This window comes from Manacus candei, unplaced genomic scaffold (genome assembly GCF_025592945.1).
Source record: "Manacus candei isolate 608988 ecotype Guabito, Panama unplaced genomic scaffold, ASM2559294v1 h1tg000049l, whole genome shotgun sequence".
Classification (NCBI taxonomy): domain Eukaryota; kingdom Metazoa; phylum Chordata; class Aves; order Passeriformes; family Pipridae; genus Manacus; species Manacus candei.
In genome coordinates, this window is record NW_026138097.1 from 7,195,098 (window position 1) to 7,220,800 (window position 25,703).

Below are 25,703 nucleotides of genomic sequence, written 5' to 3' on the forward strand. Positions count from 1 at the left end.
ACCCAAACAGCCACTACATCTGGAAATATGTTTATTCAGAGATGCATTTTACAGGTTTTGTCAGTCACTAATTTATCAGAAGTTAGTCCCTAGATTTCCTCCTCCTACATTTATTTATACATACTTTTGTTTTTCGGGTACTTCGTTATTTATAAGTACTTACTATTTCTCTTCTAAAAATTATTTATAAGTACTTCCTCTCTTTTTGGAAGTACTTTTAATACATCAATCTATCTTTGGTCTAAGTCAGAAGCTTTTATGTATTTCCTCAGATAACTGGTCATGATGGTAACGTCAGCATGGAGCAGCTTTTTTTGGCCCCCTTTATGTTTCTGTTCTTTCTGGAGAAAAGGATGTCCAAGTCATAATAAAAAGACTGAAAAATACACTAATCCTTATTAAACCAGTAGAGCAAATTGACAGGGCTAGGACTGTCTGCTTCCTCCCCTCTCCCTTCATGCCTTCCATAGCTTCCTCTCCTCTTTTCTGACAAGTACTTGTTTGTGCTTGGAAGCAGTATGCTCACTCCTGACAGACGGGGACAGGGAATGAGAGGGGAAATGTCTGGACACATTTAGTCCAATTAAATGCTGGCATCACATTCAGTCTTTCCAAAAAGCACATCAGAAACTTTAAACGCCAGGTTGACCATTGCAAATTGATTGCCTCCCCATTTGCATTTCCTTGCATGAAGCCACAAACAGAGTAGGCATTGTCATCACACGTCTGCCACAAGCCCCTCTTTAATATCGTTGACAAATGCTCTGCTAAAACCTTTCAACTTCCAGCAGACGACTTCCATAATCCTGTGTCACTGATGAGTCCTGGCAGAGCTAAAGAGTGAACTGTGTTTGCTGCTGACAACTCTCCTCACTTTCCTTTTCCAGCTGCCACAGCAGCACACACATTCTGCAGCAGCATTCTCTGACCAGTGTCATCTCAGCCTCCCATCCTTCCTTCTAATGATGTGTTTCCTAACAAGCTTTTACACCAAATAAGCAAACACGCACGAGCCCTGCACGTGTAGTCCGTACATCATCTTGAGCCGTCCGGGCTTTCAACAAGCCATTGCTCCTACAAGAAGGTTTGTGGCACAGACCCAGGCAGTGTGAGCACAGCGGCAGTGCCCTGGCACCCATGGATCCTGTGATGTCTGAGCAGTGACAAAACCCGGGCTCCGCTGCACAGAGGGTCACAACCCTGACAGACAACACTGGAAGTTTAACTGCTGGGTGAGAAAGCAGCAGCTGAAGAGGGACAGGCACTCAGTCCCACACTCTCCCACTACTTTTTCTTTTTTTGTTTTAAAAAACTAAATCTTGTTTTTCCCACTCCTGAGCAAAGTCCTTTAAAAAATGAATGAGACTAGTCATATAAATGAATTAAAGGTCAGTTTAGAGTGTTATTAAATTAAATGCTTTATACACAGTAACCGAAGAGCTTGATACAATTCATAAGACTAGATTCAGACCTCAGATGCTTTCCAGAGCAGCTGGAAGGGGTTTAGGAACTGAACAGAACAAACTTTAAGTGCCTCCCTTTGCTCAGAACTCACTGCAACATCCAAACCAGTGACATACTTCTACATCACTGCTACAGCTCTGCACTCCAACATGTGTTCACAGTTCTGATTAGATCCAACTGCAAGTTAAGGACTAAATGTACCGAGGCACATCCCCAGCTGATCTCAGTATAAACTGTGTGTCTGGAATCTGACTGCACAGATAGGTTTGTGGTCACTGCTTGCCAGCTGAACACTCACTGAGTCCTACACAGACAGAGTAGCAATCCTCTTGCTCTGTATTCACATTGCTAAGAGCAAGTGGATGCTCTTGCCTTGTTTTTACCAAAGGCTTGGTCCACCCAGTTTAAAATACGCTCTAAGGCACACTCGTGTGCAGTAATCTTTGAGGACAGGAAAAATCTCCCATCGCTTTTTGGTTTTAGAGAAGAAAGCGTGTTCACCACAGAGCACTGAGATAAACAACCTGTGCTGCTCATTACACAATTTGATACCTGCACAATAGGGTGGCCCCCTGCAGACGCCTTCACAGCCCCTCGACTGCCTTCCGTCTCGTAATGGGCTCGGTGGTGGGATTTCGGCTGCACTTCAATACGTAGTTCATAAGGTCCTGAGTGAGATGGCAGCTGCCAATCAAGGGCAGGGAGGGATGGGCTAAAATGGAAAGGAAAATGGATTAAAAATTAACATCAAGGGCACTAGCACAAACCACAAGCATCCAGTACTATTACTTTAGAGATCATGTTTTGCAGTTCATCCTTCACCATATTACATTTAAAATTTCATCAATAAGGATAATGCCATGACATAAGTAATTTAGAAGGTAATCATTATTTTATGAAGATTTATGGGTCAAGCATATCTGATGGTCCAGATGGTATCTGATTTGTAACCAAAATGGAAAAATTTTAAGACATAGCTTACAAATATCTCATTATATTGACTCTTGAACCAAAAGAAGAAAGGTAGGCAGAAAAACACAGACGAATTTTAGGAAGAGGCTTTCTGCTGTGAAAGTGAATGTCAAACCAGCCTGTCATTTAACAAATCTAATGGATTTCAACAAATCTGTTCAGTTTACACAGGGCGGAAAGAAGAAAAAAAGCCATTTCCCTGCTTCCTTCCCAACACAAAACACATCCTAGAGCCTCAAAGCAAAGCTGATCTCTTTGGGGTTAATGCACTGCAGGGGAGTAAGCTCTGAAGTCAGAACTTGCTTATGAATCCTGATGGTGATGTTCAAGTCTGAAGAAAATGCAGCTCACTCTTCTGGCTCTGTATTGACTCTGCAATTAACTAAAATACTAAGGACTCATTACCATCACAAAAGCAAGCAGGCCCAAGAGCATGTGATGGTGGGAAAGTGTCATTCTTAGAAATCCTCTTCCAGTATAAAACCACACTTGAAAACAGCCAGGAGACCTGTAAGAAACGCCAAGTTGATGCTTTGGGTTGAAAGAAAAGAAACAAAAAAGCACCGTAGAAACAGTAGGCCTGAGACAAACTTATCAATGTTAAAATAGAAGTAGAAAGCTTCACAATTAAATCACTAATTTCATGTCAACTCTATGTCCTTTTCTTTGTTGAATTCTCTTCACTGGGTGTCCTTCAAAAGTCTTTATGAGCAGTTAAACGGCACAAGTGCAACATAATACCCTGCCCTCTTACATTAAACTTTACTATTTCTCCCATCAGCACAGAGAAGGTGACCAGCAAGCAGAAAATCATGGTCCTCAACCCTCTGTAGGCTCCCTGCCACCCCAAGAGGACTTGTCCCACCACAGCACACAGGTGAGGAAGTTGAAGGGTTTATTAGCTGTCCCCAGCCTGGGAGAAGGCTGGACACTGGGGATTTACTGGTCTCTCGCCTCACTGCTGGGGTGCAAGGACAGTGTGAGCTGCGTGAATCACAGCTGAAACAAGCTCCCTGAGAGGGAAAGGATGCACAAGAGTTTCCACACTGGATGTGTATACTACAAGCACATGTTCAGCTAGAGACTGAATACTCCATGTTACCATCCCAGTGATCCACACTTCAGTGCACTTATGACTTCTCAGGCATTACAGCTCTCACATTCCCCAGGGTACCCCTGTTGTCTCCCACGGCAGGATAGGGACTTTGATCACTAGCACCAGAATTTTTTCTGCTTTGCCTTTTAGGTTTTTTGGGGTACTTATCCAGCCCTGTATCACCAGCATATTTAACCTGCACCCACTAGTGCACATGTGCCTCTGCACTTATGAGACTTCAGGTGGTGCTAAGTTTCTCTATGTTATCTTTCCTCATCGCTTATAAATCTGAGCTATGTGACTTGCAGGCCTATGAACACACACTACACACATTACAGGGGTCAGCTGGAGCTGCCAAGTCCCAGCCCTGGGAGAGGACCACAACCATCTTGCTCCCTGGGCACCTCCTGCAACCCCAGGACAGTTTGCTGACAAGTTGCAGGCTCCAAATTCCCACCTCTTCTGCTCTCCAGCCCTCAGGACATGCAGCCTAATAACAGAGGAGGAGAGAAGAAAGCAACCACACAGCTCCCAGCTCTGCCTAAATGGGAGCTCATCCAAAAGGAAGACGTTGCCTCTGTGCAGGCCTCCACCTGCCATGAACATCTGGATACAGCAGAAGCCAGCTGGTCACTCTTTCACAGTGGCAAGATCCTGCCAGGGACAAACCCTGAATTTGGCTGCCACCCCTCCACACATGGAAACCCCAGCCTTGGCTACAGGCAGGATGTTACACCTTCTTAGTTCCCGTGCAAACCTTTCCCCCAAAATGGCCAAGACCCATGTTGAGGGTGACAGGAAGCTCTTCTGCTACTAGATACTCATACAAAGAGCAAAGGAATAGCAAAAAATTACAGTCAATTGGCCACGGTATGTAGCCACTAGTCTTTGCCCAGCACTTTAGGTACACATACTTCAGTCTGAAAAAATCTCAAAAAAAATTCTGGATAAACCATATTTGACTAATGATAAATGACAAAGAGCAGAGCAAAACAGCTGTGTCTCTCCTGGTGATGATCAGCACACATTTTTAAACAGATTTTTCTGGTTTTAAGTAAATTCTCACTTGATGGATCTTCTTTCTTCTGAGGACACAACATCTATCAGATTAGAAACTTTTAGCACTTAATTAAAAAGGACAACTTTGACCAGCAGCATGTAGATCTCCAGTGAAGAGCACTGGGTTTCTTTTAAGATACATGGAAGCAAGCATTAGTTTCATAATTAAATACAGCTCTTAAAAAAAAAAAAAAGAACAAAAGAAAAAATGCACAAAAAACCCCCTTTCAAATCAGCACCTGAAAATGTCAGTATAATTAAGTTGTAAAATTCATGTTTTCAAGTAAAGCCTGAAAATAAAAATACAGTTTATTGTTAGCCTGAAACCTACCATCAAAATTCCAAAATGCTACCTGTCTGATTATAAATTGACAATTAATGGGAGTTTTCCTGATAAAGGAAGCAGAGTGATGCATTTACCAGTGTCACAGACTAGGGCTGTCAGAGCTATTTCCTATGTTAGGTTATCTTCATCATGCACTTAATTTCCTGCAGCTAAATGTGGTTAAAGGAAAAAGCCACCAAGCAAATGGTGCAGTGGTAAAATCAAATCTGGTTGCTGCAAATAAGCATTATCAATTTGAAAAGGCCCAAACTACCTCATCTAGCTGGCATCACATGGGGGAGAGAAGAGCTCCTCCACAGGAGTCACGAAGAGAAATAAAAGGTCTTCACACAGCCTTCCTATCAAATATACATCAGTGTACTTCCCTCAGGTCGCATTTTCTACCAGTTGAAAATATGTCCCATTCCTTTCTGTGCCCTAATAAATTTCACTCTATTCCTCCTAAATGCTGTAATGAGGTATAGTTGCTTCAAGGTGGGTCACAAAACTTGGTGCTAGGCTGTAGAAAACTGGCTCAATATAACTCTGTGCTACATAAATCAGATTAAAAACCAGATGAATAGTGATTTATTTTGCATACACCAGATACACAATATGATTAAATCAAAAACAGATTATCCAGTCTGGCTGACTTCTGCCTTTAGCAGAAAGATTTATCAAGTTACCAAAAAAAAAAAAAAAAAAAGAAAAAAAGATACTAAGCAGCACACTGAACATAGACAGGGAGGAAACAAAGCCAAAAACTTACGCTAAACTTTGAAGAGGGGTTTAAGCTCCATTTTCACATGACTGCTATGCATTTGGGAATTAAATTACCATTACGCTTTCTAAGCCACTAGATGCCCAAGGTTGCTTGAAATAGAGATTTGTAAACATTTTTGTCCCAAACTAAGCTGCTGTGCAGAGGAGGCATCAGAACAACCGCCAACCTCACACTGGGGCTAATCTTGCTCCTCGCCCAAGTACCACAGCACGAAACCATCTACCCCAGACAGCTGTCTGACAGTGGCATAAGCCTGGGAAAGGAAGATGGTAAGTCTCTTTCAGCACTCAAACTAAAGCAAGTGACTTAGAAGGAGTGTGGCTGAGACTGGGTATCCTATGCTAAACTTATTTTTTCTGAGAAAGAGTTTTCCTTTAGAAACAAAAACACAAACTAGAGAAACCATAGGGCTGCTGAAAGTTTTACCAGGCTACTAGCTTGAATCTGTTCCAACTGTGCACCAAATGCAAATATGGTTACCATTTATTATTCATTACCCGGGTCTCACATCGAAGTGCGTGCCTGTGAAAGATCCCTGTGTGTGATTTTGAAAGAGTAAGAAAACAACAATGATGGCTACGTGTCCATCAACTTGACTGTGGTCAGAATAATACACCTGCTTTATATTTCACCTATGAATTAACGTGGGTAGATTTTGCTCTCTCCTTTTTTGCATTTCCTGTCTGACAATTGAGCAACCTGGCTGCGAGCTGTTAAAATAGATACTCGGTTGTATTTTGCTGGCATGTGAAGCAAGTAGCTCCTCTGTGAAGTGCGTGCATCGCACTGGAATTCCTCAGGCTGAGGTCTGAAAACATGAGTCGTTGCTGTCATACTCCCAAACAATACTTCACACTACTGTCCTAAAAATTCACATTCAGAGATTGATTTGCATGGGAAGTTTTGCATTTGTTGTCCTAGAGAAAGAACAAGAAACTATCGCTGTGGGAATGGAGATAACAAGTGGCTGGCATCGCACGTCTGCTCATTCTGAATTTAGAATCACAAGGTGCTAAAATGAGTTGGTGAAGGAGGGCCATTAATAAGATGCTCACATGGGCGTTTGAATGAACTGAAAAACAGTCAGGAGAAAGCGTGGGGAGGATTAAATCAATCAATCAAACAAACAAAAATATATCAGTTTACTGAGACAGGCTTCCAAGTAGTCTTCAGCCTTATGGTACAGCAACAAAACGTAACTGAAAGCCGCTGCTACATGGTGGCAAACCAAACTTGTTGAAGCATCCAAATATCCCCATCCAGCAGGAATATAGCAGGAAAGAGAAAAACGTTAGAGGCATTTCAGGCTCTTCCCTGTCCACTCCCAGCCCCGGCCCCTCAATTAACACTAACGAGTCCCAGGAGATGGTCACCACCACACAAGTCTCCACTTCACTGAGTCTTGCCCAGACAGCCCTGCCTTTGCTTTGTCTGAGGAACTTCCTCTCACTTGCCATAAACACGCAAGTTCGTGATAAATGCACAGGTCAGCAAATCCGGTGCTGCTACACCGGTGACTATCTCATCTTAAGATTGCTTTTTTCCACCTTCAGAAACTCCCAGCTTCTTGTGAAACTTAACTTCTCCCAAGTAAAATTGTCCTCTATCTCATGATCTGGAACAAAACATCTATTAAAAATAAATAAATAAATAAAAAGGCAAAATCAAAAGCATCTGAAAGGTCCACAAACCAAAAGAAAGAACTAAAAGGTCTGCAACATTTTAAAATCATGGTTTGTAAGGAAACCATATGGTTTGGGTCTCAATTTTTGCTTGCTTCAGTTTAATACTGTCACAGTCCCAAAAGGGGAATGCAAAAAATACACAAAAAAATGAACAAGCTCATTGATGCAGACGAAGTTAAATGTGCTTTTGCAACTCGCAGACAGGTATCCAGCCATACATTCTCTAGGTGCAAACTTCTGTCTCCATACGTAAAATTACACGACCACGCGTCTGTGAGGACAAGAACATACATGTATATTTTTGAGGTTGAAAAAGAGACTGCAGCTAAAGAAAACGCAGCTTTCGACGGTTAAAAAAAATAAACTGCTCAAGAAAATACAGTCGAGAGCTTTTATAAGCCACCTGTCTATTCCTGGAAGCTCCTTTTGGTGTGGTAGACCTCATATGTGCCGTACGCCCAACCAACAAACCCAACCATTTCTGTTCCCCTTCCCCCTGAAAAACACTACATTTAGTGCAAACTAAAGTGTTAAAGACCAACACACTTCTTGGATTAATCTGACGACACTTGAAATAACTACAGTGCATTACTTTTCAACGAGTAGGAAACTGCCTCCAGAAAATTTCAGGTTGTGTTTAGTCAAATACAACAGGTGATGAAGAGGTCATGTGAAATGTGTAAGATACTCAGAAACATGGCACTTTGGTGAGTGCCTATACTCTCTGTTGTGATATAGGGTGATTCAGGACCTGATAATGAGTGGGCAAAGAATAAACAAATAGGATTTTAGTTTGGAAATAGTCACTAACAGTGCACCCATAGCCGCAGGCAGAAGTCCAGTCCTATACTCCATTTTGGGTTTGAAATTTTTGCCCATGAGAGATTCTGTATTACACAGCACTGAGGAGTGATAGAAAAATGGTGCAGAAGGAACATCACTGAGACAGCAAGGGTTGGAGAAACACAGAGCATCACCTGCTCATACAATAACTGCCTAGTAGAGTACTTCTTTTAAATCTATTTGCCACGTTAACTCTAAGAGACAGAAACTTCTTGCATTTGAGTGAGACAGTACAATGTATAAACACTGAAACAGAGAAAGGCCTTGGAGATAAAAGCTACAAAAAAATTTCAAAAAGACCATCTCTTGACTCTCTGCATCATGATTTACCTCCAGGATTTTCTGAGGTAGATTGGTATATTCAGGTAACTCATTTTAGTCTAGAAAAGGTACAATTCTCATCACTACCTCAGGGTATGTTGCAAAGCCTTTTCTGAAATCTCTGCTTGGTCTCTAAGTATTTTCTACATCCCAGGATTTGGTGTGAGGCCCTGGGCTGCAACCAATGGACCGTGGGCAAATCCCCAGCAGCCCTGAGTTTGCCTGTGCAGTTTTTGCCTTGGCTGTAGCGTCAGGTTCTACCCTCCCATCCTGTCTTGTGTTCCTGTGAACATGTGTGCCAAGTCCCATGCAGGTACGTTTATAGTTTTTGAGGGGGATGTGTGAGCCCAGATCTGAACCAAAGAGCCCACAGCCTGGGGACTGGGCTGAGCATCCAAGCTCACAGTCCTTGTAAGCAACTAAAGAAAGCACGAAACAAATAAAGACTCTATTTCTGTTAAGGCACACATTATTATACTCTCATTATATACTCTTACTATTGCCCTGCTCCAGGACCCGAAAAGCCTAAAACAGAGTGAACTTCGACTATGACAAATTAAAAACATCATCAATTTTAGAAAAAAAGCAGTTTCCCTTTTAAACTGGTGCCCACCATAAAACCCTGGGAAAGGAGACAGCACCTGGGCCGATGGTCTGCCTGAGCCTGCTCCCTTCTGCCCCCAAAGAGAAGGGAATGCACGAGAGGGAGGGAAAGGCATCAGTGATTTTCCAAGGCATGCTGGATTTGATGAAAACTGTACCGTATATTCAGGAAGAGACAGAGGAGGTAATCAAATCTGGTTATCTCAAAATCATTATGACCGGGTAGATTTTGGAGCCCGAGTTGTTTGCTGGAATCCACCCCTTCAGCCCTCGTGTTTGAAATAGAACAGATGTGTAACATAACAGGAAAAAAATCCAGCTCTGTTGTGACAAATTCTTAACCAATTTTTTGGAAAGATTTAAAATAACAGTTTCTGTTGCGTAGGCTGTGATCCTGTTGACGTCCGTGCTCAGTTGCCCAGCACTTTCACATACATAAAATGAGAGGTATTTTTGGTGGAAGGAAGCACAGCCAGTGTATCTGATTGGTAAAATAACTTAAAATCACATTTCAACAGTAACTTCCAACTGCCCTAGAGCACAAGTTAATGAGATCACATGGAAACATATTGCGAACCAGGAAACATATTTTATACAAGACCAAAACAGTGGAAAAAAAACGTTAAATACACAACATAGTGGGGCTTCGTTTTGTACACTTCACCTTTCTTGTTTGTGTTAGCGCACAGGCACACCGGGTGCCTCCTGACGGCCTACGGCCGCTCACTGGAACGGAAAGATAAAAGCCTGTTTGGGAAAACTGTCCTATTCCTGCCCTTGAAGTCATCGGCAAAAAGCTGCTCCCAATGCAGCAGCCAACGGCCAGCCTCTCTGATGAACGTGGGCTACTTGGCATGGCAGTGGGAGAAAATAAAAGGCTTTTTTTAAGTAGGTGAGAAGGCTCTGAAGAATTTGCCTGGTGTTAAAAGTCTCCATCTCTGCTCTGAAAAGCAGTGAGTGCCTAACTCTGGGTGGCTCAACCAGACCCAAAGGAGTTGCTGCATTTCCCAGCACTGAAGTGAGACGGGATCTTGAAAGGACCTTGGGAAATGCAGAAAGGAGGAAGAAGGAGAACGAAGAGGAAGGGGAGTGTACTGTAACACAAAAGGCCACAGACTGTTCCACCTCAGTTTTGGGAGATGGCACATGGCAGAGAGGTGCTGGCTTGTGAAAAGTGAGACTGACAAGTTTGAGAGCCAGGGAATTCATTGCTAATTAAAACATTTCAGCTATGTGCTCACTGCTTTCATTTTGAGAAAGGCAGCTTCGCTGTCAAAAGCAAGAAACCAGGTGTGCTTGGGGAGGAAGAGGAAAGGTGACCATCACCACCAGGGACTGGGAACAGCCTGCAAACCTTTGGAAAGCCTAACTATTTTCCAGCACCACATACTTCTGCATATACAGCCTTCAGAAGACTCCAAAATAAAGCCTGTAATTGAGACGGAAAGAGAATGCAAGAGATGTAACTCAAATTCTGGCTATTCTGTGCTGCTTCCTACCCAGAGTCTTCTTGTGATAAATAAATGTGACTAGTGTATTGACTCCTACAAGCTGAATAGGTTTACTTCTTTAAATATAAAAATAGCAGTGAAGAGGGGAAAAAAGAGAATCACTGTCCAATATAGACAGGAAAAAATTGATAGACAGCCTTCAGATCAACTGCAATAATTTCAGATGAACTGAAATAATTCACAAAAGAACCACATTCTTACTCTATTTGTATTCACTGTGTATAAAGCATACATGTAAAAGGCCCTATAACAGCCACCATAGTGAGAACATCTCCTTGTCCTGCAATATAAACATACTGAGACATGGTGAACTTTATTAAACTAAAGCCAGAGGTTTGACGGCACCAAATTGTCCTGCTGCCTGACAAGCTTCCAAATACCCCATTTCAGGACTGATTAGCCTGGGGCTCATCCCCTGAGAAGCTGACGACCAGTTACAAGCTATGCATGGCCAACTTCTTTTACCCTTCAGGGCTTTACTCATGGTCACACCAAACCAACAACAGAGGCAGCATCACAAGATACAGCTAAGCAGAGTGAGTGGATGGGTAGATTTGGCAGGAAGCAGAGACAGGAAGGGGAAGGAGGAAAAAAAGGCATGCAATGAAGATATTACCAGGATTGTCCTCTAAGTCAGGGTTCCTTACCTCATGTAGGATGTCGGAGACAGAGACTTTGGTTTGGCCCACTGGTATGGATGCTGTGGCACAGACAGGTACTGCTCACAGAAGTTTCCTTTCCTGATGTGCTGAAAGCTGGAGAAGTCTTCTGGTGACAAATCGGCAGTTGGCGATACGGTCCCATGATCCTCGCCAGCTGGTTCAGTTTTGAGAGTCATGGATGGGGTGTGATCAATGGCGGTCTTCCTCGACTTGATGGGAATCCCATCGTTCATATCTATGGTGCTGTCAGTGGTGAGGGCATTGATGGCAGCGACGATGGCGGAGCTGGTGTACTGGTTGGTGTTCCCCAGCCACGTCTCGTCTGTGACACTCACCCGGGGCGAGTTTTGTGGAGAAGGCGTGGGGGAGTGGTGTGGGGAGTAGGAGGTCTGCCGGCCGTTGAGGCTGTACTTCCTCTTGTTGCAGGGAGACGGAGGCCTGGAGTTGCGAGCCCCCAGCCAGTTCTCCTCTGTGATGCTCGTTCTGGGAGAGGTTGATGGAGAGTGCCTTGGAGAACTGAGCAAAGTACAGGCCACCATGCTGCGCTGGTAGCCCTCCTCTGTGTCGGTGGTCTTTGGAGAGACACATGGGGACTGCCACGGAGAGGTCTGAGGTGAAGTGTATGGATACGAGTAGTTGGACTCATAGGAAGACGCTTCAGAGTTGCAGCTTCTGGAAGACAAGCTACTCGCTGGACTCAGGCAGGATGGGTCTCTGTATGCTTCGATGTTCGGTAAGTTCAAAGTGGCAGTGGAAGGTGAGCGCTTGGGGTTTGGGATGGCCTCCTCAACCTCATCATGGAAAAACTGGTTGTTGTTATGATGCAGTCCCATGTATGAGGTGATTTCAATTCTAGGGCTCTCCAGCGCTGGAGCTCCATTAGGTCTCATGTTTGGCGGTAGGTAGTACTCAGAGGCCCCGCTGTCAATGTGTCCTCCATATCCAGAAGGATGGTTTGTCGATGGGACAACTGAAATGACGGGATTTGATGTCTGCAGGCCATGACATGGAGTTGACAATGAGGAATGTGCCACATTTAGAGGCAAGCCAGTATTTACATTTGAAGATGTATAATTATAGTGTTCTGGAAGAAAACAAACAAACAACAAAGAATGACATGAGGTGCTGCACAAATATACTCACTTTACAACATACCTAGCTGAAATGGAGGGACATGGCACAACACACAAAAGCACAGTCCTCCTTAACAACCCAGCCCACAGGCATGCCACGCTGGGGGAGAGGCTGCAGACTAGCATCACTGAAAATGTCACCAACTGAACAGCACAGGACAAGATATTTCAGGAGGCAGATGTACACAGAGTTTGTCTTGAGGACGTGCTTCTTACGTGAACCTTCAAAGCAAAAAAACTTCACGTAATGTCGCTTCAGCATTGAAAGACTGCAGCACTGCTCAAGAGATCTGTTTTTATGTAAGCGAGCCTAACTCCCTCCCTGAAAAGTTGGAATACAGAAAAAACACAGGACAAAAACCCAAAAGTGGAGGCAGACTAAAGCAAAGAACACGATCAACTGCGTTCTGTTAAAAAAAATCATACACAACCAAAATTTCCATTACAGCAAGTTTCCGACTGGTTCCAGTTAACTAGGATTTTGGAACAAGATGGATGTATTGACCTGCTGTGGTTTCTGGGACCACTTATCCTCCAGCCCAACTGGCAGAGGCCAGGTAAAGGAAAAATACGGATGTCTCACTACTCAACGACAGCTGAAATTCCATTGAAATTGCTGGTTATTGCGCACGCCACATCAAGTGCTGCCAGCAGCACTTTCTCTGGGCCAGCACTCTAACCATTTAACAGCTCTGGGTGTGTAAAAGCAACAGCAGAGTTGCACAGCCACTGTGGAAAACCTGGACAGTGACAGATCACACCACTGTCTTGTGCCAGTGGGGTCCCTGACTCAGCACAGTGAAAAAACCTGCCTTTTGCGTGCCTCCATCCCTGTTGTGCTACAGGGACCAGCCTCTCAAAGCTGGTCTACAAGAGATCATCCCTGCCTAGCCTCACTGTCTGCCTGCTAAGGGACTCCTTCAGTTCTGCTTCCCTCACCTCAGGGATGCATATGTGACTCTCTCTGCTACCCAGAGATACTGGTGGGCTGCACATGGGGAGATGGGCAGCCCTCAACCAAGGATAACGTGACTCGGTACTGTGAGCAGTGCTGGGATGAGGAATCAACCTCCCCATTCTTTCTTATACACAGGGGCTCTGTGTCATCAGCACATGTGGGCCCTAATACCAGTACCTTTGGCTTTACTGGGAAAAGACAGCCAACCAGGGACAATGGTTGCTGACTTGGGTAATGCTGTTGTGCAGGCTCTTCTCAGCAGTCTGGAAATGCAACCAGCTCCAGCCCCAAGAAGTACATCAGTCTTCCCTGAGGTTTATTAGGGCAGCAGCAACACTTTCCTGCAGGACAGAGGGAAATTCTACGTCCTCCGTCCTCCGCTGGCCACAGCCAGTCCACATAGGGAATCTGTCCCTTTTCCTCCCAGGAGGCAATTTCCCTTAGAAGTCATCCTTGCCTACCTTCCCTAGGGAGATAAGGAAAAGCTGTGTTAATTACTGCAGCTGCTATTCCCGAGGCAACCCGCTCCCAGGAGTGCTGCAAATGCAAAGGAGCCTCCAAGCTGGTAACCAGCATAGCCAGCTATTCTCTTTCTCTTGTTTATCAGCTCAGCCCTCTCTGGTGTCATCCTCCTGCGATCCCGCGCTCACCTTTCTTGCTGGCAACAACTCCAAGGCAAACGGTACTTAGGAAAAATTAATGTGCTGTGGCAGCTTCACAGCAACTCCACGATGTTCCAGCTGATGTATGTCACGGCAGGTAACAGTCAGGAGCAATGAGCAACAACACCTTTTGAACTCACTCTCTAGTCTGCCTTCAGAGATCGGCCATTTGCTAAGGAAGGGTCATTAAATTACACTGCAGTGTGCCACAAATAAAACCGGATTATTCAAAACATGCCGCAGCTTCATGCTCTATTCGAACAACCACACAGGCAGGAAATATAGAGAAAGAAGTAACACTTGACAAGACAATCCGACTGCAGTGATGCAGCGAGGTGCAGATCTGTCTGGGGGATCAGAATCTCCTCCTTCCAAAATCAGTCCCCTTTTGTTGCTGCCCTGCCACACCGCTCTGTCACCACACCTGCCATAACTTCCCTCTCATTCTTCATGGAAAAAAACCTCTGAAGTGGTACAACAGTGGTAAGATCTTCCCTGTCTCAGAAATTAGCTCAGAGAAAGCGTCGAGAGTAGCGCCTTCAAGGCAGCTTCAACTCCTTCACTGCCTCCTCCAGCTCCAGAGGAAGGTGATGTCTGTGGCACCACACTGCTGCCAGGACACTGGTTAGGCTCTTCTTCCATATACCCTTCCACAGTCTCCTGGTCAGGCATGTAGATGGATAGCACTGGTGGCGTGGCACCTCTTCCAGCTGGTTCCCACTACGCAGTCGGACAGCCCAGGAAGGGGACCGAGGGCTCAGGAGGCTGCCCCAGCTCTGCACCCACTAGGTGGGCTTTGCCTCTGCTGACTGCAGAATCTGTGCCTTTGGATCTTGTATCAAAAATATATAGGTAAACAAACAAAATAACAGGAATGACTACTACCTGCGAGAAAAGCATTGTGGAACCCAGCAGTTCATTTAAAGTCTAATGCATGACTAGTGTGAAGTTCAAAAACTGCAGTCTGCTGGAGATCTGTGGCCCAGGCTGAACAGGTAATATAAAAGTTCAAATGAGCCTTTGTAATCCAGTTTAAAAAAAATTAATTAAAAGACAGGCTCAAGTGCTACAAGTAACAAGTTCCCTAATTCACATGGCAAAGGAATAGCCACTTTTAGAACTATTATGCATGTTTTGTTAAAGCCAGTTTTTAAAGGGCCAGAAAAAATAACGTCATACAACTCACACAATAACATCCAAAACTGAAAGATGCAAGATCCAAAGCTTTCCAAACATATTTATGTATCTTAAAATTACAGGCAGCGTGTAAAAAGTATGTCCACCAAATATAAAAGCCCCAAACCCAGGACTGAGCCCTTTGTTTGTGAGCTAAAACCTACCAGCTACAACTTCTGAAAAAAAGACATTCTTCTCCAAAATTTCTGTATTTACAAAATTCATTAAATGCATATCCCTATTCAGCATTTATAACACGCTGACATTTTCCTCACTGGGGTGAATTAGACAGGTAGAAATAAAATGCTGCACCACATAATATAACTGCGTAGAGTATTTTTACAGTCCTGGTAGAGACAAAAGGCTAAACATGGTGTCACTGTTACAACCGTGATCCATAGAGGCTGCCGGGACCAGTGCACTAACTACCAATACACTTCTAATAGTGTACTTTAATATCCCATTACAGAATAGACCAGTGGAGGTTTGCAACAGTTCTGCTCCAACAAATCCACACTTATGCTAGGTGTAACTAGAACAAGAAATTGGACCTCTGGATTTGTGAGCATGCCCCCACATATTACGTTTCACTTTGTAACAGTATAAATTTTTTTTTTCTCTAGCCAATTTCACAGCACAAAGGTTTTATTCCTTTCTGTCATTAACGGGTTGATCCCGCAAGGCACTGGACACCACTGGTTTTTATTTACATACCTTAAATAGGAATGCAGAACACCTGCAGCTCAAAGGGGCTTCAGAGAAGATGAGGGCTGTTTTACATTTCTAAAGATGAAGCCCCATCTAAGTCTATGTTTAAACTCATGCTTTCAAAATTGCCTAGTGGAGCTAGGTACTTTTCTCACTAGGACTTTGAAACTCAATTTGCCCCTCCACTTTAGACACTGAGGTGTCTAATTACCACGACACTCATCTGATAAGCTTGGTGTGAAACTCTTAAAACTGCCTTTTTCTAAAAACTAGAAGGTCATAACAACGATTTGGACACTGATAACGCAGCAGAGAGCTGGGCAATTGGGGAGCGCTGGGAAGGCACAAACGTCTTTACCCACATCCTGGCAAATTGCAATAAGCAGGCAAGGATTTGGGAACCTGCTTCAATTTATAGGCAAAAAATAAAGCACAGACACAGCTCTCCTTTGAGGCAGCGCTAAGGCATCTACTTCGAAGAGAGCATTTTACAGTGACCCGCTACCGCCAACACCACTGCAAGTCAGCCCCGTACCAGGAAGAGGCAACTTTTCCTCTCTGCCAATTCCAGGCTTGTTCACCTCATTTCCACCTCAAGTATTGTTAGAAGTCATAAAAACAGACAGCCAGACCGAGACACCAGAGTTGGGAACAGTTGAGACCCGTGACACATTCGCGCCCGTTATTTTTATTTGCAGATGACCTTCAAGCTAAACCCTGAGCCTAACTCCGGCTCAAGGGGTATGGGGAAGGGGGCTGAAGTGCGTTTTGAACCGGCCCATCTCTGTAACGGGCAAGACCCAGAACCTCACGTCCTCAGCCTGGCCGGTCCCGGGCTGCCTGCAGGCGGGGGCCAACGCGGGAGTCTGCAGAGCTCAAACAACACCAAAGAAGTTATGAAAACTCGGCTACCCGGGTCGTCTCCCCTTGCAGGCTCGTCCGGCTGCAGCAAGGACCCCGCGAGAAGAGCGCCGACCGCCCGGGCAGGACCCGCTCCCGGCCGCCGCGGCCCCGCTCGCCTCTTCCCGGCCTGTCCGGGCGGGACTGCCGGCTTCCCCGCCCCGCTCCCCGCGGTCGGGGGTAGCCTTTCCCCTCCCGAAGCGGTCAGCGCAGGGAGGGCTCCCCGCAGCATCCCGCCGCCAGCACCCCCGGAGGTACCCCGGCCGCCCCGCCGCGACCCACCTCCTCCCTCATCACTGTGCTTGAACTCGAAGAGGAAATCGAAGTCGAACTCCTGCTCGGTCTCCACGCCCGTCATGGCTCCCGCCGCGACCCCCGCCACGCTCCGGCACCCAGGCAGCGGCGACGGCGCAGCCCCGACCCGCCCCGTCGGGCTCGCCCCGTCGCGCCCGGACAGCTGCTGCCGGCGGGCCGGGCTGTGCGGAGCCCCGGCACGGCGTGGGACGGCGGCCGCTGCTGAGCTCGGTAACGTGACCCCGGCCCCGACGGGCGGCCTGTCTCGCTGCCGCCGCCTCCGATCCGCCCTCCCGCCCGCTGTTGATGTTTCCGGGTCGATGCAAACAGCCGCGATGCCCGGCCCCCCTCCTACCCCCCCCGGGGCTCTGCCCCTGCAGCACAGCCTGTGCACCGCGGGCAGCCCCCCCCCGGCTCGAGGGGCCCGGCATCGGGGGGGGGGGGGGGGGACTCCAGACCGCCGGCAGCTCGCCGGCTCCCCAGGGGCAGGATGGGGAGCCCGGGGTAGGCGGGCAACGGGACTTCACCTGCTCCCGACCGGCGGTAACAGCGCGGAGCAGGAGCGGCTCCTTCCGCGCTCGGCGAGGGGGCAGTGGGGAGGGCTGCTCAGCCCACTCAAGGGAACACCGGCGTGTCCCCTCTTCACCGAGGACTGCTAAGGTTTCTTCCGTGGGTGCCCACCACGCCGCGTCTGCGAGGCAGGAGGCTCCGCTTTCATTTATTCATTATTTATTTCACTTAGTCGCAGCACCCACTAGTGCCAGCTGCTATAAAAAGCGCAGTAAAGCGGGACTCGGAACGCTGCCGGCCGCCTCTGTGCGCCAGGGAGGGAGGGAAAGGTCCCCGGGCAGCCGCCGCGCACCGGGGGAGCGCCTGCAAAGGTGACGATGCGAGGCAGGCACGGCGCTGCCCCGGCCTGCAGCCCTTCCCGCTCGTACGGGATAGATATCAACTAGGGGAAAAGTAAACTAAGACTTTTTTTCTGTTTCTAAGTTCAATTCTGTCAGGTTACACCAGCCAGTCTGAAGGTCCCTGCCAGGCAAAGAAGGGCCCGCCCGATAAGCTCGGCTCGGCTCGGCTCCGCTCCTCAGTTCCCGGAGCTTCAGGCCGGGTTTCAAAAGGAACAGTTATTTAAAGCAGTTATGGAAATAGTATTCCCTTTTAAACTCAGGGAATACCATTTTCCAGGCTTACGACTGAAATCTCCGTTACAAAGTGCCAGGAAAACACAATTTTTTTCCATCTGAGCCCATTATGCTTTTTCCCCTCCTCGCCGGGATAGCCGCGCTGCAGGCTGGGTTCTCGCAGGAGCCCAGCTGGGCTTTGCCCCGGAGGGGACGGGTCTGCCCGGGGGCGGCGGTGAGGCAGCTTCTGTGGGGCTGCCCTCGGTGCTCGTAATCGCTCGCAGCCCCCGGCTGAGTCACCCCAGTGTGCTAAAGGCCTTGGCTGCAGCGGAACCCCTCCGCCTGTATCTGCCAGCTTGCCAGGACCGTGCTCGCCCCGGGATGCCGGAGCAGGCCGGGGGTGGCCCGCCCTAGCCGGAGACAGGGGCCTCTCCTCTCATCCCCTGTCCAGGGACTAAAGGCAGGAGAGCCGCCTCATCCTGGCCCCCAGGCTCTCGGTTTCCCTAGTGTCACTCCCTGCCGCCTGTCCGCGCCGGATGTCCATCTCTTGGGGCGCCCCGGCAGGGACGCGAGGAGAAGCTCTCAAGCTGCTCTTGATCCTTTGCCTCTCCCACAAGTGGCACCTTTAAGGTGGGTGAATTGTCCCAGACTATTTACAGACAGCTTGATTTGTCGGTGCCATAAATATGAGTCCTGTCAATGAAATATTTCAATTGGCACCCTTCCCTTGGAGAAAGAGGAGACATGTGCTATGGAAAAGCTAGAACCGAAGTGATACCACGTGTGGGGACAGAATTACAGCGCTTCTCCAGTTAATAGTCCAGTTTAAACCACTGCCATTAAACTGGGGAGAGCGAAATGAGCGATGGGAGGACGATGCAACCCAGCGAGGCCATTCCCGTGCTGCCAACGACACTTGCGTGACCCATGGACCAACCCACCAGCTCAGCTGCTGCCCACTTAGCCTCTCCTTGGAGTGAACCGGAGCTGTTCCAACTCCACAATGCAAGTTCGACAAGGGACGCAGCAGGCAGGCTGCTCCAGATGCAGCCCCCCAGCCTGAAGGAGAATTTAACTTGTACACAGCATTAAACCTGGTATAACCACTGGCATTCTTAGAGTCAAAGGACTCCATACCTTGCTACCACTCAAAAAAAAAAAAAAAAAAAAGGCAGGGTCCTCCCACTAGGACTCTTTGCAAGTTTCTTCCCAGACTTAGCAAGAAATAAAGTATTTTCTTGGATTGTCATAGTTTGGTAATCAAGTGGCACCTTAATTTGCAGGCAGCGATCCTGACGCGCAGGGCTCCCCTACGTGTTTCCTGGATTGGGTCACGCTTTCTGGCTGGACTCATTTTCTTAGTCCCTTACAAACTACATCAACAGGGAAGAGAACTATCGACAAGGGTTGATGCATTTCAACACAGGCATCAGAAATGCCACAGAAATGAAGGAAGGGGAATTTTTTTTTTCCTTTACAAGAGGCTGCAGAACGCTTTTTGTGTCAGCCGCCTCTGGGTGTAATTTTTACAAGTGGGTGTATGCAGTGCCCTTGGAGCCCAGAGCACTGGAAGAGCCGTGTGTGCAGCAGGCGGATGTCCGAGCGTGCGAGAGGAACGCCAGCCGCTGCTACTAAATACAGCGTAATTAACTTCCATCCCAAAAGGTGCTCCATACTTCACAAGCGGAGCCACAGTCACAGCCGCGCTTGTAGCTTTCGCACTGGCAGGATCCTCACAACTGAAACGAACCCTTGGGGTGAAAACTGCTGTTGTAATAAATAAATAAATATATAAATAAATAAAATTAGTCCTGAGCGCCCTTCCAGCTTTCCGGACAAGCCTGGGGAATGGAGTCACGTTGTCAGACGTTGCGGAATAAACACAGCGGACATGGACGGCCCCCCCGTTCCACATCCTCACAACTTTCTCTGCCCGGGACGCGCGGGCTCGCTGCACTAGCAGCAGAAGCGGCGGCACCACCGGATAGGGAAGAAACTTTGGAGCAGCCAGGAGAGAGGGGCAGGGGGGGAGCACGGCAGAGGGCAGCCACCGGGCCTGCAACGGGGAGTCAGGAGCTGCCCCGCACCTGCCGCGGCGCGGAGGTGATGCCCGGTGGGGATGCCTGCGGGGTCCCGCTGCCGGGGGAGGCGGCGCGGCGAGGCCGAAAGGTGCCGCAGGGAAAGCGAGGTGCGAAACTTTAGCCAGTGGGCAAGAGCGGTGCTGGGTAACGATGCTCCAGGGGGAGAACAATGTCCCGACTGGCAGAGGAGAGGCTGAAGCCGGTCCCGGCTCCAGCCAGACGCTGCCCCTGGCAGGGCCAAATTCAGCTCCGAGGGGCAGAGCCCTTCCTGAGCCCCGCGCCCACCATTTTTCCCTCTAGAAACTTTGCCGCTGTCTTTTCAGGGCACTCGTCTTTGCAGGGGCAGCGAAAGAAGACGCGATAGAGAGTTGGGATAGCGAGGCAGGCGCTGCCCCGGAGCCAGGCCGGCGGCGGCAGGGCTCTCGCTCCCCGGCGGGGGCGTGGGGCATGCGGGGCAGCTGAGTCCCGCAGCCGGACACGGCGTGCCCGCCTGTCTCGATGTGCGGGAGCGCCGCTATGGCGCCTGGCACTGCCCGGGACCCGCAATTTGAGGAGACTCCTTCCTTTCTCCGGGAGCGTGGGATGGCTGCAATGACCTCCTCTAAAACGAAGCCTGGGGCTGGGGAGGGAATCCCCAAGCCGCCCCGCAGCGTGTCCCCCTGGCCGGACCCCAGGCGCTCTCGCAGCCCCGCCGGGCCGTCAGCGGGAGCGGGCCCGAGCCCAGGGCCGCCGGGAGGCGGCCGGGAGCAGCGGCGGCGCCTTGCGAGAGGCGAAGGAGACACCTATTGGCAAGGGGCCGCCGCGGGGAAACACCGGGGGACACCGCCGCCCGCCGCCCGCCCTCCGCCCCCCGCAGCACCGCCCGTTACCTTCCTCCGCCGCCTTCATGGTGCTGCCGAGCGGGCGGGCGCCGTCCTGCGGGGCCGCCGCCGGCCTCTGTCTCCCGCTGGATGGGTCCCGCGACGGCGGCGCGGCGGCGGCCGGCGGGGCAGCACTTGGCATCCACCCGGCGGGGCGGCGGAGCCCGGCACAGCGCCCTGGGCCTGTCGCCTGTCCCGCCTTGTCCCGCGCCCCCCGCCCGCCTTCACGACCCGGCGACCGGGGTCGCGCCGCCCCCGGCGTGGTGGCCGCGCCCGCGGAGGCACAGGAGCTCCCCGCCGCCGCCCCCCCGGGGCCGGGGCATGGAGGGGAGGGCGGGTGTGCGTGGGGACTTCGGAGGCACTGCCCGCGCTGCGCGGCGGGACGGGGCGGCGGACGCTGCCGCCCGCCGGGAGCAGCGGGCGGGGGACGGGGATAGTGAATGTGCGGAGCGTGGAAGTCTCGCTCTGACGCAGGGCTGCGCGCCCGGCGCCGCCTTTTTAAAGCTGGAAAACACCCCCCCACCTCCCTTCCCCTCCCGGCCCCTCTCCCCGCCCCGGCCCCGTGATGTCAGCCGGGCTCCGGCCCCGCCGCCGGCGGGCGGCCAGCGGGAGGCGGGCACCGGCGGGCATCGACGGGCCCCGTCCGCCTGCCCGCCCCTCCGCGGGGCACAGCGGCCGCCCAGCCCCCGGCCCGCCCAGCCCTGGCCCCGCCGCCGGCGCCCGCGGGGTCCCCTCAGCCTGCGGGAGCCGGGTGCCCTCCTGCGGGGGAACGGGCGGCGCGCCGGGGTCGCGAAGTGAAGGTGGGGAGAGAAGGGAGACGAGAGACCGAAGGAGGCAGGCAGAGAGAGGGGAAAAAAAAAAAAAAAGCGAGGCAGCCTCGCATGCTGAAATCATTATGTAAAAAATCGCAGGCTTCCCCCGCTGTGGAAATTTGGAAAAGAGCATCAATTGGCAGGCGAGAGAAAGGAAAATCCCATTCTGCTAAATTACTAACAGACCCGGCGGACTCGGTTTCAGTCGGTTCAGATTTATTATTATTTTATTTGTTATTATTCTGTAAATATCTCAGCAACACAGTTGTGTCTCATCACTTCGTAGCGGGGGGAAGGAGAGATTTCCAGCCCACAGCGACTCCTCCTCCCACCTCCCATCTTCGGGATGCCCCGTCTGGGCCCCCGATGCGGCCGTGACACCCCGGCCCAGGCAGGAGTCTCCTGGGCGGGAGCGGAGAGAGGGGCCTCGCCGCCCCCGCTGCTGCCGCTTCCAGCCCCTCTCCCCTCGCCCCCCGTTCCCTCTTCGTCCTCTCTCTGCCCCCACAACTTGCAGAAGGGGACCATACTTTCCTGTTGGAATTGGACGGCGGCGCGAGGGGAGTTGTGGTGCTTCTGAGCATATCTGGTGTGTGAAAAAGAAGGGAAAAAAAAAATCATAAATCTAGTGCCTGTGACCCATGTGTGCTTGGAAATAAACCCAATATAAACGAAATCCTGTCGGCTCCCGGGGAACAGGAGCCCGCGGCCGGTTATTCGGGGCGACCTTTTCCACTAAACCGTGTTGGAAGACGATGCCCGCCTAAGAGGGCGCCCGGCGAGGAGCACAGCAACCCCCGCTAATCCCGCCGCCCCGTCGGGTGGGGGAAACACAAACCCAAAAGGGTGACGCTTTTCTTTCAAGGAAAACTGAATGGGAGAACAGAGGGGAAAAGCCCTCAGCCCCGCAGCAGCACCGTCTCAACCCTCCCACCTCCCCTCGGGCCCCCGGGGCGGGCGGCCCCGACGTGGCGCTCACGGAGCGGGGGAGCGGAGCGGCCCCCGGGGCGCCGCCAGGGGGCGCCGGGGGCGGAGCGGCAGCAGCGCCACCGCCCGACGGGGCGGCCCCGGGGCGGCGCTCGGGGTTCCGAACGCCGCGATCCCTGTGCCCCGGCCCGGGGGTCCCGATCCCCTGTGCCCCGGTCCGGGGGTCCCGATCCTGTGTGTCCCGATCCCCTGTGCCCCGGCCCGGGGGTCCCGATCCCCTGCGCCCCGATCTCGTGTGCCCCGGTCCCCTGTGCCCTGGTCCGTGTGTCCCGATCCCGTGTGCCCCGGTCCCCTGTGCCCCGGTACGTGTGTCCCTATCCGAGTGCTCCGGCCCCGTGTGCCCCGATCCCGTGTGCCCGGGTCCGTGCGGGCCTATCCTGTGTGCCCCGGTCCCTTGTAGCCCGGTCCGTGGGTCCCTATCCGGGTGCCCCGATCCCGTGTGCCGCGGCCCCGCGCCCACCGGAGCTGCCCGGCGTGGGTGTGGGACGCAGAGGAGATCCCGGCACCTTCTCTGGAGGCCGGGGCGGGGGCGGGAGCCGCGTTGCTCTCGGCGGGACTCTCCTTTCCTGCCCTCCCCCTGCCCCCCCGCCCCGCTCCCCGCCGAAATGACGGAATCCCCCGTCTGTTTCCTCCTGTTTAATGCCGTTGCCCGGACCACCGTGGCTCCGCTCCAAGGTCCCGCCAGCCGCCGCGGGCAGCCGGCGGTGGCGGCGCAACGCGGGGCCCGCTGCCGCCCCCCGGCCCCTGCCCCGGCCCCGCCGCCCCGCTCCCGGTCCCGGCCGCGGCCCCGCCGCCCTCGCCGCCTCCCGGGGCCGCCCCGCCTCCGCCTGCCGCTCCACTTCCCTCTGCCCTACGCCTCCCGCCCGCCTTTCCGAGTTTGTTTACAGCCGCTACTAGGAGAGACTGTTACACGGAGCTTATTTTGGGAGCGGGTGATGACTAACGAAGTTAAAAGGAGCTTAGTACAGAAAACAACCTTATTTTTAGACGGCTGTTGTTTCATTGTAGCAAACGCGCCCCCGCCGTTTCTAAAAGCCACGTCCTCGATGCCAGGTCCCTTCTCCTGTGCTGCCGCCGAGACTTGCACACCGGCTGGCCCCTGCCCTGTTTGCTTCCCTTACTTACGTCTCCTGCCCAAACCCTACCCGTAACTGCTACGGCCATTGCTGCCCTTCATTAATTTGGACTTTACGACATGTTCTTTAAACAGAAGAAAAACCGAGAGGAATAGATAGATAGATAGATAGATAGATAGATAGATAGATAGATAGATAGATAGATAGATAGATAAAAGTCTTGGGAGTATTAGGAGCCACTTTACAGTGACCTCAAGCGCTGGGTTAGCAGGGACCAGTATCGGCATTCCCCTTGCCTTTCGAGGCAGGGCTAGTCTTCTTCGCCTCCCCGGGAAGATGACAGAGATCTCCACGTTCAGCCTCATCCCAAGCAGCCCCCTGGGCCGCAGCATGACGGCACTGCCCACTACAGCCCGCATGTGGGGGAGGTTGTCAGTGGACAACAGGGAGATGTGGCTGCTGCTGCTGCTGCCTCACTCCCCTTCATCCTTCTCCCCGTGTGGGAATCACTGCATGTCAGTTCAGGCACCAAGAACAGACACGGGGCTCCCCCTGTCCCAGGCCAGTTCCTCGCTGACCAGTCCTAATCCCTCGTGAGTAAATCACAGCAGAGCTGGTGAGACCTCAGCAGGCTTTGCTCCACTGGATACACAGGACTGTGCAGATGTGCACCTCAGCAAGAAACCCTCCCTTGTCATCAGTGCTGTGCCAGGCCATGTCACTGCCATGAAGGCAGCCAGCCTTCTCCAGTTTATCATGGGAATGCTTCTGCTGGCTTGTATTTTCTCACAGCCCATCTCTGCCAGGAGAGAGTTGTGTGGGCTCCCTGGGCAGCCCTTCTCCATCCATGTGTCCCATAGCAAGAAGGAGGGCATGAGGTGGTGCTTCCCTTCCCCTCCACAGAAGATGCTGTGCTTCAAAACAAAGCGTTTTCTGCACTTAGTCAGTAATTAGGTTAATTGCCACGAAGAGTTCGGCTGCCCTGCTCTGCTGCCCAACTCTACGTTTCCTCCTTTGCTGAGACTGAGTGTGCAGTGGCTTGTGTGGCCCAGGTCAGGCTGAGAAACTTGTCTGTGCGGCTGCATGTCGAGGTGATATTTGTGGGAGGCAGTGCAGAGTGGTGGGGAAGCAGCTGGACTGGGGAGAGAGTTTGGTAAGAAGGGGAACATAGCAGGCCACAGAGCTTCTGCTTTAGGGCATATAGTGTTTTTGGGTTCCCACCTATCTTCCCCTGCCCTGACAGCAATCAGTTTGTACTGGAGAAATCACAAGAATTAAAAAATCTGTATACTGTAGAAGGAAGGAGGGTAGGAGTAGGAAAGGAGCCTCCCCTCCTTCTTCCCACCCAGATATAGGGTGTGTGAGTAATACTGCCTCACCATGGCAGTACTTCCCACTGCCAGTGATTGTTGGGCTGTACCCCTCCAGAGCTGGAGCTGTCTGTGGACCCCAGAGCCCATGCTGGCATTCCCTGTGCAGCTTGGCCGTATGACACATGCTTCCTCTGAACCTCACACACTGCTCCTTTGCTGCAGCAAGGAGCCAAATGATGCAGGCTTGGATAGGTACTATTTACCCCTTCTGCTCATCTTTGCAAGCAATAAATTTCC

General features: G+C 50.7%; 1 protein-coding gene across 5 annotated transcripts in view; it reads right to left on the reverse strand.

The window, feature by feature from the left end:
• The window catches only part of NFATC1 (nuclear factor of activated T cells 1), a 110,952-nt gene extending 89,273 nt beyond the window's left edge, over nt 1-21,679 (reverse strand). For 4 of the 5 annotated variants that reach the window (XM_051798886.1, XM_051798883.1, XM_051798885.1 and 1 more), the window contains exons 1-3: nt 21,231-21,679; nt 11,311-12,409; nt 2,017-2,176 (exon numbers count right to left, since the gene is read on the reverse strand). In XM_051798886.1, the coding sequence (XP_051654846.1) occupies nt 2,017-2,176; nt 11,311-12,409; nt 21,231-21,363 (1,392 nt within the window). In that variant the 5' untranslated portion in view covers nt 21,364-21,679. Of the gene's footprint in view, nt 1-2,016; nt 2,177-11,310; nt 12,410-17,144; nt 17,368-21,230 lie in introns of those variants that run through there. The other variant, XM_051798884.1, reaches the window with a different exon arrangement.
• Nucleotides 21,680-25,703: the final 4,024 nt, after the last annotated feature.